Source organism: Lepisma saccharinum, chromosome 28 (assembly GCF_977018435.1).
Source record: "Lepisma saccharinum chromosome 28, izLepSacc3.1, whole genome shotgun sequence".
Taxonomy (NCBI): Eukaryota; Metazoa; Arthropoda; class Insecta; order Zygentoma; family Lepismatidae; genus Lepisma; species Lepisma saccharinum.
The window spans coordinates 6,005,139-6,023,017 of NC_139256.1; the positions used below are offsets into that span (position 1 = coordinate 6,005,139).

The window sequence follows — 17,879 nt, forward strand, 5'->3', positions numbered from 1 at the left end:
CCCTTAAATACGCCCATGGTTATACACATTATTTCCTTGTAAAGTTATACATAAACTAAGTATAGATATGTACTGTGCAACTAATGTTATCTTCTCAGTGTATTTTCTCTTATCTGCACAAAAATATTTGATCATAATTTGCGCAACAGAAATGGAACACAAACTGAAATTGCTTTATGGAAAAGGAAGTTAAATAGGCTTTATAAATAAAGTGAAGAATGTGAAAATTCCTATTTTGCACTACATAGGTTACGGTAAATATCGATAAATATAAGTTTAAAAAATATTTTTGAGTGTCTGGTCAGCAACCAATTTTATAAGCAATATTTTTCGCATGGCCTGAGAACACACGCAGCTGAACCCTTTCATTTATCTTGCACGTGAGCAGTACGGATATTTCATAGAAGAATGATCATTACAGAGCATAGCTTTCCTTTCTCCTATCGCTCCTTCTTCCATTATTTAAATCGGTACAGATTTGTAAAACTGCTGCACGTGTTCGCTCACCGTGGGCTATCCATCCGGAACTGGACGCTCGAAGCAGACGACAAACGAGCTCTCCCTAAGGAGTGACGTAGTAACATGGCAGCGGCGTGTTTTCAGCGCAACGCTAGCCTCGCAACTTTGGAAGTCTCGTTTCTGCCTTAAACTGGACGCAGAGAAACGCGAGAACTTGCAGGGGTCATTTTTCCAGGGTGTAGTTTTTAAAATTGTTGTAAAAAAAATTGAGTGGAAATGTCCATTGCATACATAGCATGATGAAATCACGATAAAACCGAGTCTACTGCCACGCGCATGTTTTTTGAGGTTCCAGCAGAAAAAGAACGTGACAGCAGACACTGCCCTGGTCAAAGCACAAACGACTATGAAAAGTTGAAGAGAGGGAAGAAGTGGGCAATGTTCTGTGGAATAGTCATCGATTTATAATCTGTGCTTAAATGTGTAATGGGTATGTGAGCGGCCACAGCACCTTGCGTAATAAAACACTTTCAATGCTGAGAATGGTATGAATATTTTCTGTATATAATAGAATGTTTATTTTATAGTTGCACATGATTTAACGTGTCTGATGAAAATTGCGTGAAACTTTGTGTTAGAAATCTTCATACATTATTATTGTTTAGTTACGTATAGTAATAGCGAATTTTCTTGCCCCCCCCCCCCATTTTTTACATCATCCTAATTGCGCACATTTATTGCAAGTGAAAGTGCTATTACAGGATTGTGGTTGACAGTAAATGTCAGCTGGCCGAGTGGTTATTACATCTAGATGCAACGTCACGGGCCCCGGTTTCGAATCCCGGCATGGGTATGGATATCTGTGAGTGTCCATCAATTTCATCATGTCCATGTAAAAGGGGGATGGTCCATGTAGGGTGCTTGCCTGGGCGCTAAGGACAAATGGGGTGCCGAACAAGCAAAACAGATAAAAATAGAAAAGCGTTAACGTCGTGATGCCCTGTGAAATTACTGGCACCCTATTAAATTAAAGTTATTGTCAATTTGCAAAGATATAGCTTTAGTAACAATTATCTTCCTCTTTTTACTAGTCGGTTCCCTGATATAATGGGAGCGATTTTACAATACCGGGAATTTCTCCATTTTGTTTGAAATTCGGAATACTCACTAATTTTGGCCCCCTAATCACGAATCTGCAGTTAAAATTTGGCGCTCACACGTGGAAATAGCAAAATAGTCTAAATTAAGTTCTTATTTCTACACCCTCGATTTCCAAATTTCCCACCGATTCCGGGCTCCGCCCCTGGGGTAATTGACCTACCGCCCCCAACCGCTAACAAGGCCCCGCCTCCGCTCCGGCTACCCGGCTTCCTCTATAGAGTCCCTGTTAAAGGCATGTTAGACATTGACCGGATTCACCTGCCCCCAAATAAGCACCAAAGTTTAAGTGCAGATTTGTGATTACGAGTCCCAAATTTCAAACAAATTGGATAAATTCCCTGTATTCTTAAATTATACCCGTTTATTTGCACATGTTATTTAGTTTTCTTTTAAGGTAAAGTTCAGTATTTGAAGGATACATGCTCAATAGCACGAAGCATATTTTCCAAAGTTTTGTAAGGGTCAATATAAAATTATTTGACCGATTTCGTTCAAAAGCAATACCAGGTATCTATCAAACGTGCATCCCATCTTCCCATTATATTTTAAAGTCTTCATGGCCATGCTCTAAATATATAGAGTTTCATTACTTTTTTTCAGTTTGTGAATCATTGTTTAAACAGAGATTTAAAAACACCAGCAGAATTTGGAACTCACTTGCAATATATGCATATTTTCTAACTGAAGCTAGAACAGGAGGGGGCAGAGGGCATGTGCTGAGGTAAAGAGGATGCTGAATGAGCCAAGCAAGATTGTAAAGAGTTTAATTAATAATATGAATAATCAGTTTGCAAATAGTTCTAAAAATTTTCTTACTTGCTTCGCTCGCAGTTTGGCCATTTATTTAAGAGTCATATTATATCTGTACTTATTAGCTACTACTACTTCAGACAGGCAAGGGCACACACACACATGCTAATATTTCATTGATGAATTGGGCACCCCCAAGATGAACCTCCGAGTTACGCCTACGACAAGAACCATACAAATACAGTTAAAAAATATTGCGCAAGTGTTCCTAATTTCTTTATAACTAGCTTAAGAATTGCATGAAATGATTCCTGGTAATAATATGTTAAAATTTTGTGTTTTTTAATGTAATCTCTTGTGTTTTGTCTAACGATTGATTAAATCAAGTACTGAGCATTATCTGAAAGCAATATTCGAAATGTTAACATTATCACAAAAATCTATTTGGCATCTTTTTTCTTCTGACATGTTACATGAAGGGAAGGGAGGGGGATTTAATCTCTGGAAACATCTATGAACAAATTGAATTGGGGTGAACATTTTTAAAACGGTCAAAAATATGCACTTAACTTCCCCAAACTTACACCCCCAAAAGTTTCCAACACCACCCCAAGGAAGAATTCTTGATAAACCCCTGCTAGAGGCACATAGTGGTTCGGATCCCACTTTCAACTGTAGGTCCAGTCCCGATTAGCTACCTGTGCCTAAAGTGGCCTTACAACAGAAATTTAACTGAACATGATTGCTTCAGATCAAGTTAGATATAGGAAAATTCAAGAAAATCTCAGTAACATTGGATGATTGCCTACTAACTGGTATACTTTATTGTTGGGTCTCGAACGACAGTGAAATTGCCCATTGTATATTGATGTGTCTGGGACTGTACAGTCACGGACACTTCTGCGTTGTAATGATGCTGTTGAAAATGATATTTCACCAATTGCCACTTGAGGGCAAAAATGTTTTTTAGAAAAATGATTTCCATCCATCCAGGGCTGCATGGAAAGGCTTATGTAATCCACAGTTGCTTCACTTGAACCTGGACGTCTTGGCTGAGGAGCTGTGCTCAGACAGCCTTCATCTCAGAATTTCTCATACCACTTCTTGATGCTGACGTACACAGGTGACTTCTTCTGAAATTCTGGTGGAAATCGTCACAGCAGACAAGGTTCTTGTGTATTCCAACACACAGAATGCCTTTTCACAATTACTTGGTGCCATATTTGCTGTTACTGTCTCCTAGCGGCAGGCCATGATTCCAAGTTTTCGTAAGAAACCGTAGTTTAGTTTTTTTTCTATCAGCATCAGTTTATCTATGTTTCACGGGCTTATGAATCACACTGTATGATTGCTGAAATGTTCTATGGTGATCTCAAAATGGATTTAAATTCATTTCAGGTTCCAGGCCGAAGGTGGCTGCTGAGTCCATGGTATTATGTGCTGAGGATTCAATATTTCTCTCAAGTACTCCCCAGTAGAAGTGCTCCAGCTTTGTTAGTAAAAACTAAATATGAAGTTGTAAGTAACATAACTTTTTAAGTGAAGCTAATCCTTGCAGTTTGGAAAGATAACAATGATTCTAGAATAGAATTGTATTTAAACTGTGTGTACTTTTCACCATTTCAGTTTGCGCTATCATTTCTAGTACATCCTGTATGTCTGTGGAAAGAGGACATTTTGTAGATTTCAGAAAGATCTGGTAAATAATAACGCCGGTATACGTCGATCAGATACTTGCTAACAAGAGATTTCACAGCACCTTCACGCATATATTGTGAAGGATATTAGTATGCTTTTTATGAGGTCTGAACCATTACCACTTTGATCCAATACCCTTACCGATGCTTGAAAATGGTAACAATTAAAAGTTATTCAAAATATTAAATAATATTGGTGGGAAAATATTCCATTCCAGTTGTATGCGTCAATTTACCAAGACTTTTTTTTTGTGTTCAAATATTCAAGAATTATATCAAAATATGAATTTATATGTTACGTAATCACAAAGAGTTCTTCACACATAACTGGTGCAAGGTAAAAACAAACTTCGAATTCTGCACAATTTCCAGAATAATTAAGTCTGCACGAAAGTGTCACATATTTTTGTGTACCCCGTGAAAGACCAAAATGCCGGAAAATTATCGGTCAGTATCTGAAAACAAATTCCATCTGATAACTTTCAATATCTATACCAACACACAGCATCGGTAATGGCTCAGTCTTAGTTTTTAGTGATATAAATCTGCATGCAATGCAATAAACTGCTTTCTGTTTTCAGATCTAAAAATATTGCTAAAAGGTCCCAGTTATCTGCATCAGTCATTGCTTTGTTGTTGCTAAACATGTTACCTTCACTGGTATTTTGTTTCCTGTTATAATCATCTTTGATTGCTCCATTTCAGGTACATTGTAGAACATATGCTACTCCTGCTAGGCGGCCAAATTTCTTCTCGCAGTTTGTGGACAATATTAAACAGGAGATAGCAAAGAATAAAGAAATGAAGGAAAACTTGAAAAAGTTCCGTGAAGAAGCAGAGAAGTTAGAACAGTCAGAAGCTTTGAAGAAAGCAAGGTTTGTGACAAATATGACTCAGAAGGTTTTGTACATTTTCTGGCTCATTGAAGTTGAATAGAATATATGTTAAATCCCATCTCTAACATGTTACTTTTTCTTGTTAAAAAATACATAAACAGCATGATACAGGACACTTTTAATAGTCTGAATATGGAGTTGAAAGCTCGGACAAACTGTTTTAAGTGTGTTTTAACAAGAAGTTGTCAGCATGTTCCATAAGAAGTTTTTTAACAAAATGATTTTTTTCTTTAATATCAACTTTTTGAACCTACAACCTTTTTATCTGCCGGTGGAAGAAATTTTCTTCTCTACTTTCCCTTTGTATGGTTTTCCTTCACAGTACCAGTTTCTGTATCCTCTCATAGAATGCTGCAGCCTTTACATGTCATTCATAAATATTGCTGTGTAGTGATGAGTAATTCCATCGTTAAGGTGAAGAGTGACAGTTTCGCATGTGTGAATGTGCACTGCTACTAAAAAACTCAGGTGTAGAAGAGAGTATAAATTTCTCCCCATGTTGCAAGTGGAAGCATTTTTTAAGTTGATTATAAAGTTAGATATGATGTTTGATAAATATGAGGAATAATTATTTTGTGAATCCAATGAATCCCTTATGGAGAAAAGAAATACGCAACAATTTCAACTTCAAGGTGCAGCTAAGTAACTAATTTTTTGCCTGCAATCAAATCTTTAACCTGTCCTCTTTTCGTTCATGTGTTTCTCTGTGCAATCCGAAGTTTGATATTCCCAAGAAACAAGTTAAATAATATTTCCATAAGCATAATACTAGGTTTTCTCCTCCTCCTACAATCATTCAGTGCAGAGACGCTTGTTTCCCCAATTTACCATGGGAAATAATTATTGGGGGAGGAACAGTTGTCCTCATGTATTGCTGTACACAAACTGTTCCTCCTTCCCTTAAGAGATGAGTTAAGATGTACAAATATGTATGATGATTAATGAAGTGGCTCAATAAAGAGTAGAAAGAGAGAGAGAGAGAGAGTGCTTGGGAACAGAAGTGTCAGAATTTTATCACTTGCCTCCACTTTTGAATTGATTTTCAAGTGTTCCTACATCTGAAAAAGTTCAGTGGTGGCAGGCACATGTAGCAGAAACCATGAACACTTGATGTTGAATTGCAAGTAGCATGATTCTCCAATTATGTGGTACAAATCCTGGTGCTTTATTATGACAAGTGTTTCAATAATAAATTCATAGGTAACAAAATAGTTTAACAAATACTTTTCATATATTTTATGTAGTCGGACAAATACTTTCTGAATATTCCATGGTCTTATTCTTTAGAATATGACTACAGTGGAACCTCGATTTAAATCAGGTGATTTTCTTGAAAAAATCATTGATCGAAATCACTTTATGATTTATAGAATAATGTACGTAAGGATTTTGTAGATATTAGAATCACTTTTGGTGAAAGTATATTAATCTCGCAATCATTTAATGATGTTTATTAGGCTCTAAGAAAGGAAACAAACTGTGTGTTCTGATTGGGTGAAGCTCATATAAAAGGAAATGTAATATGAAAACTAAACACACTTATATTTCTGTAAATTTTGTAGGCAAAAAAGCAAACATTTTATGTAGAAAAATATACAAAACACTATTCATGTTAAACCGTAAATAGTGTCATTATTAGAGCCCGGAAGTTTGGCAAAATGCCTCTTTTTATCTACTGCATATATTGATAAAATTTTTCCGGATATACGTTTCTTATGTTGTTTCGAATGTTTTGGAAGCCTTTTCATTTTGCCTATCTTGCCTATTTGAGACCCCACTGCCTATTTTTAATTATAATGCCTTTTTTTGCCTTTTTCAATGAAATTTGACAAATTTTTTTTAAAAAAAATGTGTATATAAATTATTTTTCTCCCAAAAAACGTTGTTGGCATTTATTTTTCTTCCGTTTATTATGTGAATAATTTTCGCCTTATTTAAGTAATATTGAACTCACGCATGTTTCAACATTGCTGAGGAGAAAAGTGTGAGAAAAAAGTATTTCATGCTGAGTTAGGATATTGCCTTTCGGTTAACATTCTTGTGCATGATTGACTGCTGAAGTAGAGAGGTTGATTTCGAACACAAAGAAGATATTTCTGAAATCTCCTTTTCGAACCCGAAAATTTCAGGAAGTTGCGATTGAGCTTAGTTTACCTCAGCAACCAGTCTTGACGAGATGGGGAACCTGGATATCAGCAGCTATATATTATGCTAACAACCTTGAAAAAATGAGTGAGATGATCGATGCTCTTCCAGAAAATGAAGCGGATTCAATTCGTGAAGTGAAAAAAAAAACCTTTGCTATTCAAATTTATTTTTGCAAATTATGGTGCATTGCCAGAGACAATTACAATTATAGCATCCATGAAAATGTTCGAGGAATCTATGCAGCAGATGATGGAAGTGCCTGGAGAAAAGGGGTCAGCTGTTGCGGAAAAGCGCAAACGGGTAGTGAGTGCAAATGAGAGGACCTGAAACAATCGAAAACAATATGTGATATTCTAAAAGGTGAAAATGCTGTTACCAAAATGAGTCCAGCTACATTAGCTTGTTTTATGTATGCTCCAATAACTTCTGTCAAAGTAGAAAGATCATTTTCTATTATGAAAAACATTCTCTCTGACAGACGACTATCAATGAATGTTGAGAACTTAAAAAAACACCTTGTAGTTATGTGCAATGAAGACGGAGAAAATTGAAATGCTCTTCCCAATTTAGATTTTAACATTTTGCCAGAAATTAGAGATAAAAGTAAGCGACTTCCAAATGTGCCTTTTTTCGGTTTATTTTGCCTTTTTTTCATTTTTAGTGCCTATTTTCCACATTATAAATGCCTTTTTGCCTGCCTATTTTAACGAAAATAAATGCCTGAATTTCCGGGCTCTAGTCATTATCATTAAACTGTAAATATACATGGCAGCTAATATTTTGGAAACTATCATTTAAGAAATTGCCAAAATTCAGCTACAAAGACTAAAAAATATTTCAAGTTACAATTATAGAGTACATCCAGAATGTTTTATTTACACTGGAAGAAAAGTTACTGAAATTATGTGTTGTAGTTTCATTAACACTTTGAACAACCATTTCCATATTAGGTTCATATACATCAGAAACAGAAAAATTTATATTACGTATATTTTTTTATTTGCTTTAATCAAACTGTTCCGATATTTTAGAGAGCAGTTTACTAGAAAAAGCATTTCTATAAAAATATAACATATCTATATGTATGGTGCCAAAATCCATACAACCAATTTTAAGCATGTTTTATTTAATAAAAATCATTATTTTTCTCCACCCTGGTTGTAATGATCCAACCCAGAATGTGTCCATGACCGCACAGGGTATTTGCCATGACTGACATAACCTAATATTTCACTTTGTCTTGATCATGTGACATGATAGAAGCTTGATGAAATACTTTTAACCCATTTCATTACTAAAAAATATATGCCCTATGTGTGAACATAACTTTATAGCTTGAAATGTGGTATGTTCTATTATTAATTTCATGGATAGTAAATCTTATTTAGAGTAATGCCTGTTTTTAAATTACTCACCAAATTCAGCCCCTTTGTGTTGTGTTGTGTTGAAGCTAACATACACACAAATAACCCTGTGGCTTTTCTGCCACACTTAACTAATCGTGATAATGGGGATGAATGATGATTAGATAGAATTTATGAAATGTTGTCTGAAACCGGTAAACCTCGCTGGCGAGGTGAAAATTCTGCCACTTAATGTGCTCTGTAAAGCTGTAATACAAAGTCCCCCCCCAAAAAAAAATCATAATAGTTTATGACACGTTATTAAATTCAATATTTTTATTCTGTGAACAGGTTGAAATATCACAGTGTAGAATCGGAAGCATCCAAGAGCTCAGAAGTCGTGAGGGAGAAACTCGGCACGATTAAAGGGAAAGTGCAAGAGGCATTCGAAGAAGCTGGAAAGTCGGACATAGCCAAAAAAGCAGGTAAAGTAGGTGGAAATGTTCCTAATCATTTTTAATGTCGGGTGTCTACCAGTCGTGAAAGTCAAGAAATTATACATGTGGTCAAGAATTGTTGCTATCACAATGCCTGATTGATTGATTTTATTTTACTTCATGTTTCTGCTCCTTTGGCTAATTGCGACGATGTGGGTGTATGGTGGTAAGATATTGTTGATGAAGAGACAATCACAAATACATAGGGAGGACAACATGAGCCTGGCTGTAAGTTCAGACACCAGAGCCTCTGGATGCACTAATAGATGAAGTAACTCTAATTCTCTTGTTAAATACAGCTTCAGTTTTCATCTTAACTGGCCTTTTGGTAGGGGTTTTTCATGAAATAAATATTTATTTTCGTAATTGCTAATTTCCAACTTTTCCTAAGTAGGGGTCGTCTAAAGGTTAAGAAAGACAGTCAAGAATTTTGGATTTGTTATGTTGGTAGACACCCTTTCCTATAGCTGTAGATATTCTTTCCAAACCACCTGTTTCAGTGAAGCACCCTTTAGAAGATGACTGTTGCTATTTGTCAATAAATGAACTACTCGTTCTAGGAATGCTTGCTGTGCACAAACTCGGGTAGAAAATGTCCTTTTAAGTCTGCAAATAAGAAAAGCAATTTTGGTAAATTTCATTGTGGAAATGTAAAACAGTATTTTTTTTTTAATCATAAAAAAATAATGACTGAATTGCACCACCGTATTGTGAGAAGCAAAGAATGCAGTAATGTTACAAGATGGAATAAGAGAACAAAATACGGGGTTAGCCTAAAAGAAATAGACAATTTCAAAGTTTTACAGAAAGAAGAGTTTTAATAATAGGGCTGAAATACATGGTTTTAAGAGTACGTCCTGAAATTTACATTGGCAAGTTACAAGTGTTCTATGTGTGCCCTTTTGAATACGACAGATACGAATGCGATAATCCAGTTCTCCCTAAACACGACTTTTCTCCTTGCACAGACAACCACTTTCCTCAAATGTCTTGCTCCAATCATAGGCCTTGTGGGTGGTTGTCTTCTAAAACTACGCTGCACGATAGTAACAGAATTTGTTTTTGAAAATTCAATCACGTAGAAAGCCTTCTCCTCCTGGCTAGCGGCCATACTGCTCAATTTACGTCAAGGGTGCTCATGTAATGCTTATGTCACAAAGACAAACGAAAAGCAGAGGTCGTAACCTTTGAAGACTTTCTCTATACAACAGTACTAAATGCTTCCTGATGTAACAAACAACTTTCAATTTATAAAGCATTTAAACTGTCGCATTTCTTTTAGTCTAGCCCTGTATTTTAATTTACATAACTTCTTTCCTAGTTATGTTTCTAGTACGTGAGCGCACCTTTTGGATTTGTCAATGAGTTGAGTTGTTGTTTTAGATCAACTTTATGCACAGATATGTTAATCGGGACCGGACCTACAGTTTAAAGTGGCATCCACCGGGCGGGACCTCTTGATTATAAGAGGGAAGGATTTGTCATAATTAAGTGTGTTTTACTGATGGGTAATGGTGAGATTAGTGGTAAAAAAGAATAATATTCATTTCACACTCATAAAATTGTTTAATTTTCTAGAATTTAATCCAATATATTTTTCACTAAAGGCCAAATTACTGAAGAGTTGGGGAAATCAGCACGAGAGGCAGCTGAATCAATTTCAGAGACAGGCCAGAAGATCGGGAAGTCGAGTGCCTTCCAAACCCTGTCACAGACAGCAGAGGCCATGAAGAAGGAACTGGACGAAAGTAGCATTGGAGCTCGCGTCTACCAGCCTCCGCAGAAACTGCGGAAGAGAGTGGACTCACTATCTTTTGACGAGGCCAGTGAGAGAATATCTCCCAACACTGAAGCCACGGGAGTCGAACTTCATAAAGATTCAAGGTATGCCACCATTTTATCTTTTCTGCGTAGTCTTGTTTGATTGGATTCATATTCAAAAACTTAATCTTGGAGATGCAATTTATCTGTTTTGCAAACATGGCAAGCTTGAGTCATCAAAATCAAAGGCAAATAACAAGTTACATTTTTTTTTTTTACAAGTAACACAGAATTCGTCTTTATTTACATGAACACTGTTACTCTCTAAGGAAATAATACTGTAGCAGTAATGTGTCTTATCTGGAAAACCTGCAATTTCAGGGAATATACTTTTGTGGAAATGTTAGGGAAATTATTCTGTTTCTGGAGAAATCAAACGTTTTTCTAGTAGTGCAATAAAAGTAGATTTTTGAACAAAGAAGAAAAGGGCAAGCAAGACATTTTACATTTGTTGTGTACAAACTATGCTTCAATTTGATATACTGAGCATTAACAGTAGTTACATTAGAAATTGTGTTTTTAAATACTCCAGGATAAGGTCATGTTTTGAACTATTTTCACTTAGAAATCCACTACAGTAAGTACGAATTGGAATTTTCAACTTTCTTTTGCAATTTTCGGGCTGTTTGATATATATTAGCCTAATACAGATATTATTTCAAAATGTAACTGTAATTATGTATTTTTATGCTATAATTATGATTTTTTAAAATAAAAAAAATTCTTTCTTAACCATTCGTCAATATATGCCAAGTATTTTTCAAGTTTTAAGTAAAAGCTCACCCCCTTATACCCCCTTTCCAAAAGTCAATTTCTATTCAGTTCCCCTTATTATCACTAAGTGAGTACTAGAGTTCTGCATGGGACCACTTTCGCTCGCTCAAACTCGTTCGAGTCTTCCATGCTTGAGTGTACCGCACTCGTAGTGGAATGACTGACAAAGTCCTGTATTTCAGAGATTACTAAGCAGCACTGTTAACCTAAATCCCATACATGGAAGAAAACCACTCTACGCAATTACAAATCAAAATCATAATTCTGTATATTATTATGTAAGACTCAAATACAACATGCATGAAAGTATGCAATATCTACAGACCGAAACGTAAAATGGATACACATGCTGAAAGACCTGCCTAAGCAATTACAAATATTATATCACAGCGCGACAAGTATGTGTACATCATTTTTCACTTACTGAAAAGGATAATCATATTCTGTGAATTGAAATAATAAAATGCAGTTGTAACATTCAATCAAACATCATTTTAATGTGAGTACAATCGTAGCTGAATACTATGTTATCGTATGTCCAGCTACACTGACTTTGTAAGAGAGCTATAATATTTGTGGATTTTGAATACACTACAAGATTTGCACAAATCTTTTATTACTGTTGATAATTCACACCACTTGACAGCCAGATATGTTGCTTCAAAACATTACACATTAACCTGTAAGGAACATGATAACGCCATCAACTCACCTCCAACTAAAAGTGACAAGCATGTCATCTAGGAGCACATTAAGTAAACAAAGCTCATGCCTTTTCCATGCACTGTGATACATTCAATACAAGCTAAGATCATATAAATGTTACAATAATTTTACAAAATATACACATTAAATAAACACTTTTTAAACTATTGCACGACCACACCTAGCTCACAACCAACGAATTGGGCATTGAAGTGACTGGACACCCACCATATTTACCAGATCTTGAACCCTGCAGATTCCACTTGTTTGTAGAAGTTGCAGTGTATCAATGTATCACTTCAGAAAAATACTATTTTGAAAGTTTGTAATTGAAATTCAATGAACAGAGCCAATAGTATTAATATAATATTACTAGTCTTGCTATTTTTTTAGTATACCCTTGCAGGTGTGGATTTTGTAAAGGATTGAATGTGGATAGAAGTTACTCTGTCAAATGGTTGGCTGGCACATAAACTGTGTGCCAGAGCAACTTCAACTTGAGATTTCTGATGAGATGAAAGCTTTGGCAATAGTTAGATATATGCCAATCCTTTTCTATTTTTAAAATGTTGGCACAAGGTAAACATTTCATTTAGCGCATGAGTAATGCCTTTTGACAACATGACACCTCACTCTGCATCCCTATCCATACTTGTATGTTTGACGTCAAAGTATTGTATACAAAAGTAATGAGCGAGAACTGAATAATATACACTGAATGATTTTATGTAATTATTTTATTACAATAATGGTGACAGCACAAGAAATACCCAGTCGTCGTAGATTTCCATGCCCGGGTGAGTGGTTGGCCGCTGGTTCCATACACAGGCTGAAGTCTCAGCACAAAAATTGTTATACTACCCCAAGGAGACTCGAATGCTCGGCCATGTTATGGAACAATTATTTTATTAGAAATTATGTTAATTGTATGTTTGCTTCAAACTAAAGTTTCTTTTTGTTGTATTTTGTGGTTTCATATTTGAATTCAATAGCTGCAATACAATTCTTTGTCTACTGAAAGTATGAAGTCAGTGTGTACAATATTATATGACTTGTGAGAAGAAGTTGCAAGCTGGTTGGTTAATTCTTAACTCACCTCCTCTGTATACATATTGATCACAGTAGGTTGATTCAGTAATATTCCAACATGCAGCATGTGTCATTGTAAGGCAAAAGGATTTCTTCCACTCGCTTTACACTTTACAGTAGACAGAGAATAGTTACCTATGAGCCTCAGTATGAAGAGTTTTATTTTGCTTCCAGGTTTTTTGCCAGTTGGGAAAAATTTAAGGATAACAACCCATATGTGAACAAAGTTTTAGATTGGAGAATGAAATATCACGAGAGCGACAACCCAATGATACGTGCATCTCGTCTTTTAACAGACAAAGTTTCGGAGGTTATGGGAGGGCTTTTCCAGAAGACTGAATTATCTCAGGCTCTGACCGAAATCTGCAAGATGGATCCCACTTTTGACAAGGGCCAGTTTCTGAAAGAGTGCGAAGTGGATATAATACCCAATATTCTTGAATCCATGGTCCGAGGCGAGCTGGAGATCTTGAAGGATTGGTGCCACGAAGCACCTTTCAACGTTCTCTCGGTGCCAATAAAGCAGGCAAGAACCATGGGTTACAGGTTTGACTCCAAAATTTTGGATATAGATAATGTGGATTTAGTCATGGGGAAAGTGTTGGAGCAAGGACCCGTACTGATTGTTAGTTTCACGTCTCAGCAGATTATGTGCTTGAGAGATAGTCAGAATAACGTCGTCGAAGGAGATCCGAACAAAGTGCTTAGGGTTTACTACGTGTGGGTGTTGTGTAGGGATCAGACGGAGCTCGATCCGAAGGCTGCTTGGAGGCTGATGGACTTGTCGGCAACCAGCACGGAGCAGTTGTTGTGAAGGATGCAGTGCATTTACTTTAGACGACAAGAAGACTTAATCGTGTAGCAGAAGCTTCCATTTGCAGTTTATCGAGCCCCTCTCCTGGAATGTGAAAATCTAATTGAAAATTGCTAACTTATCAAACTAAGAAATGAAATATTGTAGTATTGAGGAAAAATTCTGTACATACTCTTTGAAACTGTACAAAATCAATGTGTACATCATAAAAAATATATTTGTATTGCATAATGCAACAGAGTAAAAGTACTTAATTTTTTCTAACATATTGGTAACCTTATTTTTGCTTACTAGAGTACTGTATTTCACCGCATAATTATCACAGATTTTATTACATTTTTTTCCAAACCAAATAGGGTGCGACCATCATGCAATGTTTTTTTCTTTTAAAAAAATAAATGTGCTGGTATTACCAGTATTTAAAAATCATTTATTACTAACTGTCTTTGGTGCAATATTGGGATGCAGGGAACACCTGCGAACTTACTTTAAAGTTGAATATAATTCAAATGAGGATTGTCAAAGGTCCAGGAATTTTAATCTTTTGGCGCCCAAGGCCATTTTCACATGTAAGACTCTCGGTACCGAGCCGATTTTGAGCAAAATGCAGAGTTTCAATTAAATGAGTGTAGATCGGAGACTAATTGCCCTAGAGAGATGAGTGATATACCGTTGTACGCGGAATGAACCAGAGATTCAGACTATATGAAATTTATGCAAATTCGGCGTGTATATGTGGCAGGGGGGAGGGGGCTAACTCTCAAAATTCCAAAATTTCGGGGAAAAAAATGTGGTTCCCCACCCTCCCCCCAAGAAAAAACTACATGACAGTGTCGACATGCACATGGAAATGATCGCTGACATGTAAGGAACACAAAAATATTTGCATTATTATCATATGACCAATGTAACTTGAGTTGTACCCCCAAAAGGAATGGTCGGCACGCCACTGATTCAAGCTTCAAAATGCAGCGGTACCTTGAAATGACTTTAGCTCAGAGACTATTTGCCCTGGAGATATGAACGATATATCGTTGTACGCAGAATGAATCACAGATTCAGACGATATATAATTTATGCACATTCGGCGTATATATGGAGGGGGAAAGGGGGGAAATCCCCTGAAAATACTTTTTCTTTTAAAAAATGGGGTTTTGCCCCCCCGAAAAAAAGGATATGAAAACTTCAAAATGCACATAGAAATTATCGCTGGAATGTAAGAAACAGAAAAATATTTGCATCATTGTCGTATGACCAATGTAACTTGAGTTGTACCCCCAAAAGGAATGGTGGGCACGCCACTGATTCAAGCTTCAAAATGCAGCGGTACCTTGAAATGACTATAGCTCAGAAACTAAATGCCCTAGAGATATGAAAGATATACCGTTGTACGCAGAATGAATCACAGATTCAGACGATATATAATTTATGCACATTCGGCGTACATATGGAGGGGGAAAGGGGGGAAATCCCCTCAAAAATACTTTTCTTAAAAAAATGGTGTTTCTCCCCCCCCCCAAAAAAAAGGTCAAAATGCACAAAATGCAAAATTTATGCAAATTTGGCGTATATATGGAGGGGGAAGGGAGAAAACCCCCAAAAATTATTTTAAAAACTTTCATTTTGACATCCGATACTGATAAACAAGTTTCCTTCGAATGCAGTTAACAGACGGGAGTGAAAAGCATTGCTTTAGAACAACAAAGCCCGTCTTCCTTTATCGGCAAAAATTTGACGTTGAAAAGAGATGCAAAAGAGAAGTACCTTTTCCCCTCCATTTTCATGAAAACAAAGAAAAATGCAAGAAACGATTTCTGTTGAATACATGTGTTAGGAACAATATAAAAAAATAAAATCGAAATTCTAGCCAAAAATAGAAAAGTTATAACGTAAAAACTACGACCTTGACACAGCGTCTCGATCGAGACGCTTGGGACAGTGAGGGTTACATTTGGGTATCTCGTTAGAGATGCTTGGACAGCAAAAGGTTAAATAAATTCATTTCCGGTCCAGGAGAGAAAATTAGGAAGCATAAATTAAATGAGTTCTTGACTGTAAAGAACATTTTTATGTGTAAAGTATTTCAGTTCGGCCCAGGAACCTTTTTTCCAGATCAGTTTAAATATGGTCCAGGAACATTTTTTTTCTGATCAATTTAAATCCAGTCCAAGTTCCATATTGAACTGAAACTACACAACTTGCACTGAATTTCAATTGTGTGAATATTGTGTACATAGACGCTCTCATACTTTCATGTATTCTTTTTTTCTCTTCTCTCTTGTTATTTATTCACTGTGTATTATGTTCAACATAATTGGGAAATGTATCCTGTGCTGAACATATAAATAATAATAATAATAATAAATAATAATCCATTAAGATTTATTGGTTCCTGGAGCTTTAACAACCCTACTTCAAATTGCTGAACATATTTCTGGTCTGGAAAAAGAGTTAACACATCAGATGTTATTGATTTGTGCATTATAGTTGAAATATTACACTTAAGATAATATACTGCAGTGTTATGAAGTACGGACTTACACAATTTAATCAGCTGTGTCTGAAGATTGGTTTCGTTATGTGACTATTATGTAGTGATATGGGACATTCACATTTTTGTGGGTACTTAGAATAAGAACTTTTAGTCTCTATCCACCCAAATGATGCTTTACTGTTCTATCCTTCTGCATGTGAAAATTGCAAGAGGTTCACCTCGTCCCCCCTTTCCTACTATTATGAAGCTTTGTCCGTTCAGATAATACGCTATACAGGAAGATGTAGAACTTAATTTATGTCGCAGGGCAGAGTGAATTTTTCCACAAGTATTCAAATTGTCATAGATAGTTAAAAATTATCAGTCACGGACACTTCTGCATTGTCGCGATTCCATTGAAAGTAAATGAGGTTATTACAACCCAGATGTGTCCATGACTGTACAAAGGAGAGTCAAATGAAAACGTTAATTTGTTTTTGTTTCTTATATAGTAGATTCCTGTATGAAGGTTTGCACAAGTTTGCTGCATTTCAGCACAGACCCTATTGCTGATCTACATATATTTTCAACTTTGAGTTAGTGGCCTTTGCACCCATCTGCCTGCGAACTGAGGCCATTGTCGAACTTTCTCCTCCATTAGTAAACTTGCTGGTGTGTTAAGCTTGCACAGAGATATTGTATTTTCATTTGCCGAGAAATTTCTGTAATTTTTAGGCTCACCGAGGGCAAGAAAGCACTCCTCTTCACTGGTGCAAGTGTGTATAGGAGGCACCATCTTTAAAATAACAAGAATGGCATTTTGAAGGTCACTTGTTGGAGTCTTGAGGTCGTTTTAAAATAACAGTTGATACCTCATGTAAATTTGAGCTGTATATAGTCTGTCCTGCAATTGTTATTGGTCTTTTAAGGTTTTCATTGACTCTCCTAGTAAATTGAGGATGTTATTGCGATTACACAAACAGCATGCAAATGTTTTGTTTTAGAGGCATACATCCTTGGCTTCAGTTGTTCGCTATGTTTAAAGTAGACCTAATGAATATTGGCTTCCAAGTTGGCAAAATGGTAGCGTCGTCGCCTTGTAATCAGGGGTTCCGGGTTCGATTCTCATTGGAGGTACATAGTGGTTCGGGTCCCACTTTAAACTGTAGGTCCAGTCCCGATTAGCCTTACTGTGCATAAAGTGGACTTTAAACTCTAAATCAATCAATCAAAATGTAATGAATATTTTTTA

The 17,879-nt window shown here is 36.1% G+C and overlaps 1 protein-coding gene across 1 annotated transcript; it reads left to right on the forward strand.

The window, feature by feature from the left end:
• Positions 1-910: 910 nt before the first annotated feature.
• Positions 911-14,508, forward strand: LOC145980717 (mitochondrial import inner membrane translocase subunit TIM44). The gene is made up of 6 exons (XM_083113782.1): positions 911-1,004; positions 3,769-3,888; positions 4,773-4,942; positions 8,806-8,939; positions 10,559-10,835; positions 13,515-14,508. Exons 1-6 carry the CDS (start codon positions 939-941, stop codon positions 14,152-14,154), a joined length of 1,407 nt encoding a protein of 468 aa, XP_082969908.1. The 5' UTR covers positions 911-938; the 3' UTR covers positions 14,155-14,508.
• Positions 14,509-17,879: the final 3,371 nt, after the last annotated feature.

Coding starts and splice junctions, on each gene's coding strand:
- LOC145980717 (XM_083113782.1), top strand. CDS start 939: ATGTGTAATGGGTATGTGAGCGGCCACAGCACCTTGCGTAATAAAACA. Junction 4,943..8,805: donor GAAGCTTTGAAGAAAGCAAG/GTTTGTGACAAA, acceptor TTCTGTGAACAG/GTTGAAATATCACAGTGTAG. Junction 10,836..13,514: donor GAACTTCATAAAGATTCAAG/GTATGCCACCAT, acceptor TTTTGCTTCCAG/GTTTTTTGCCAGTTGGGAAA.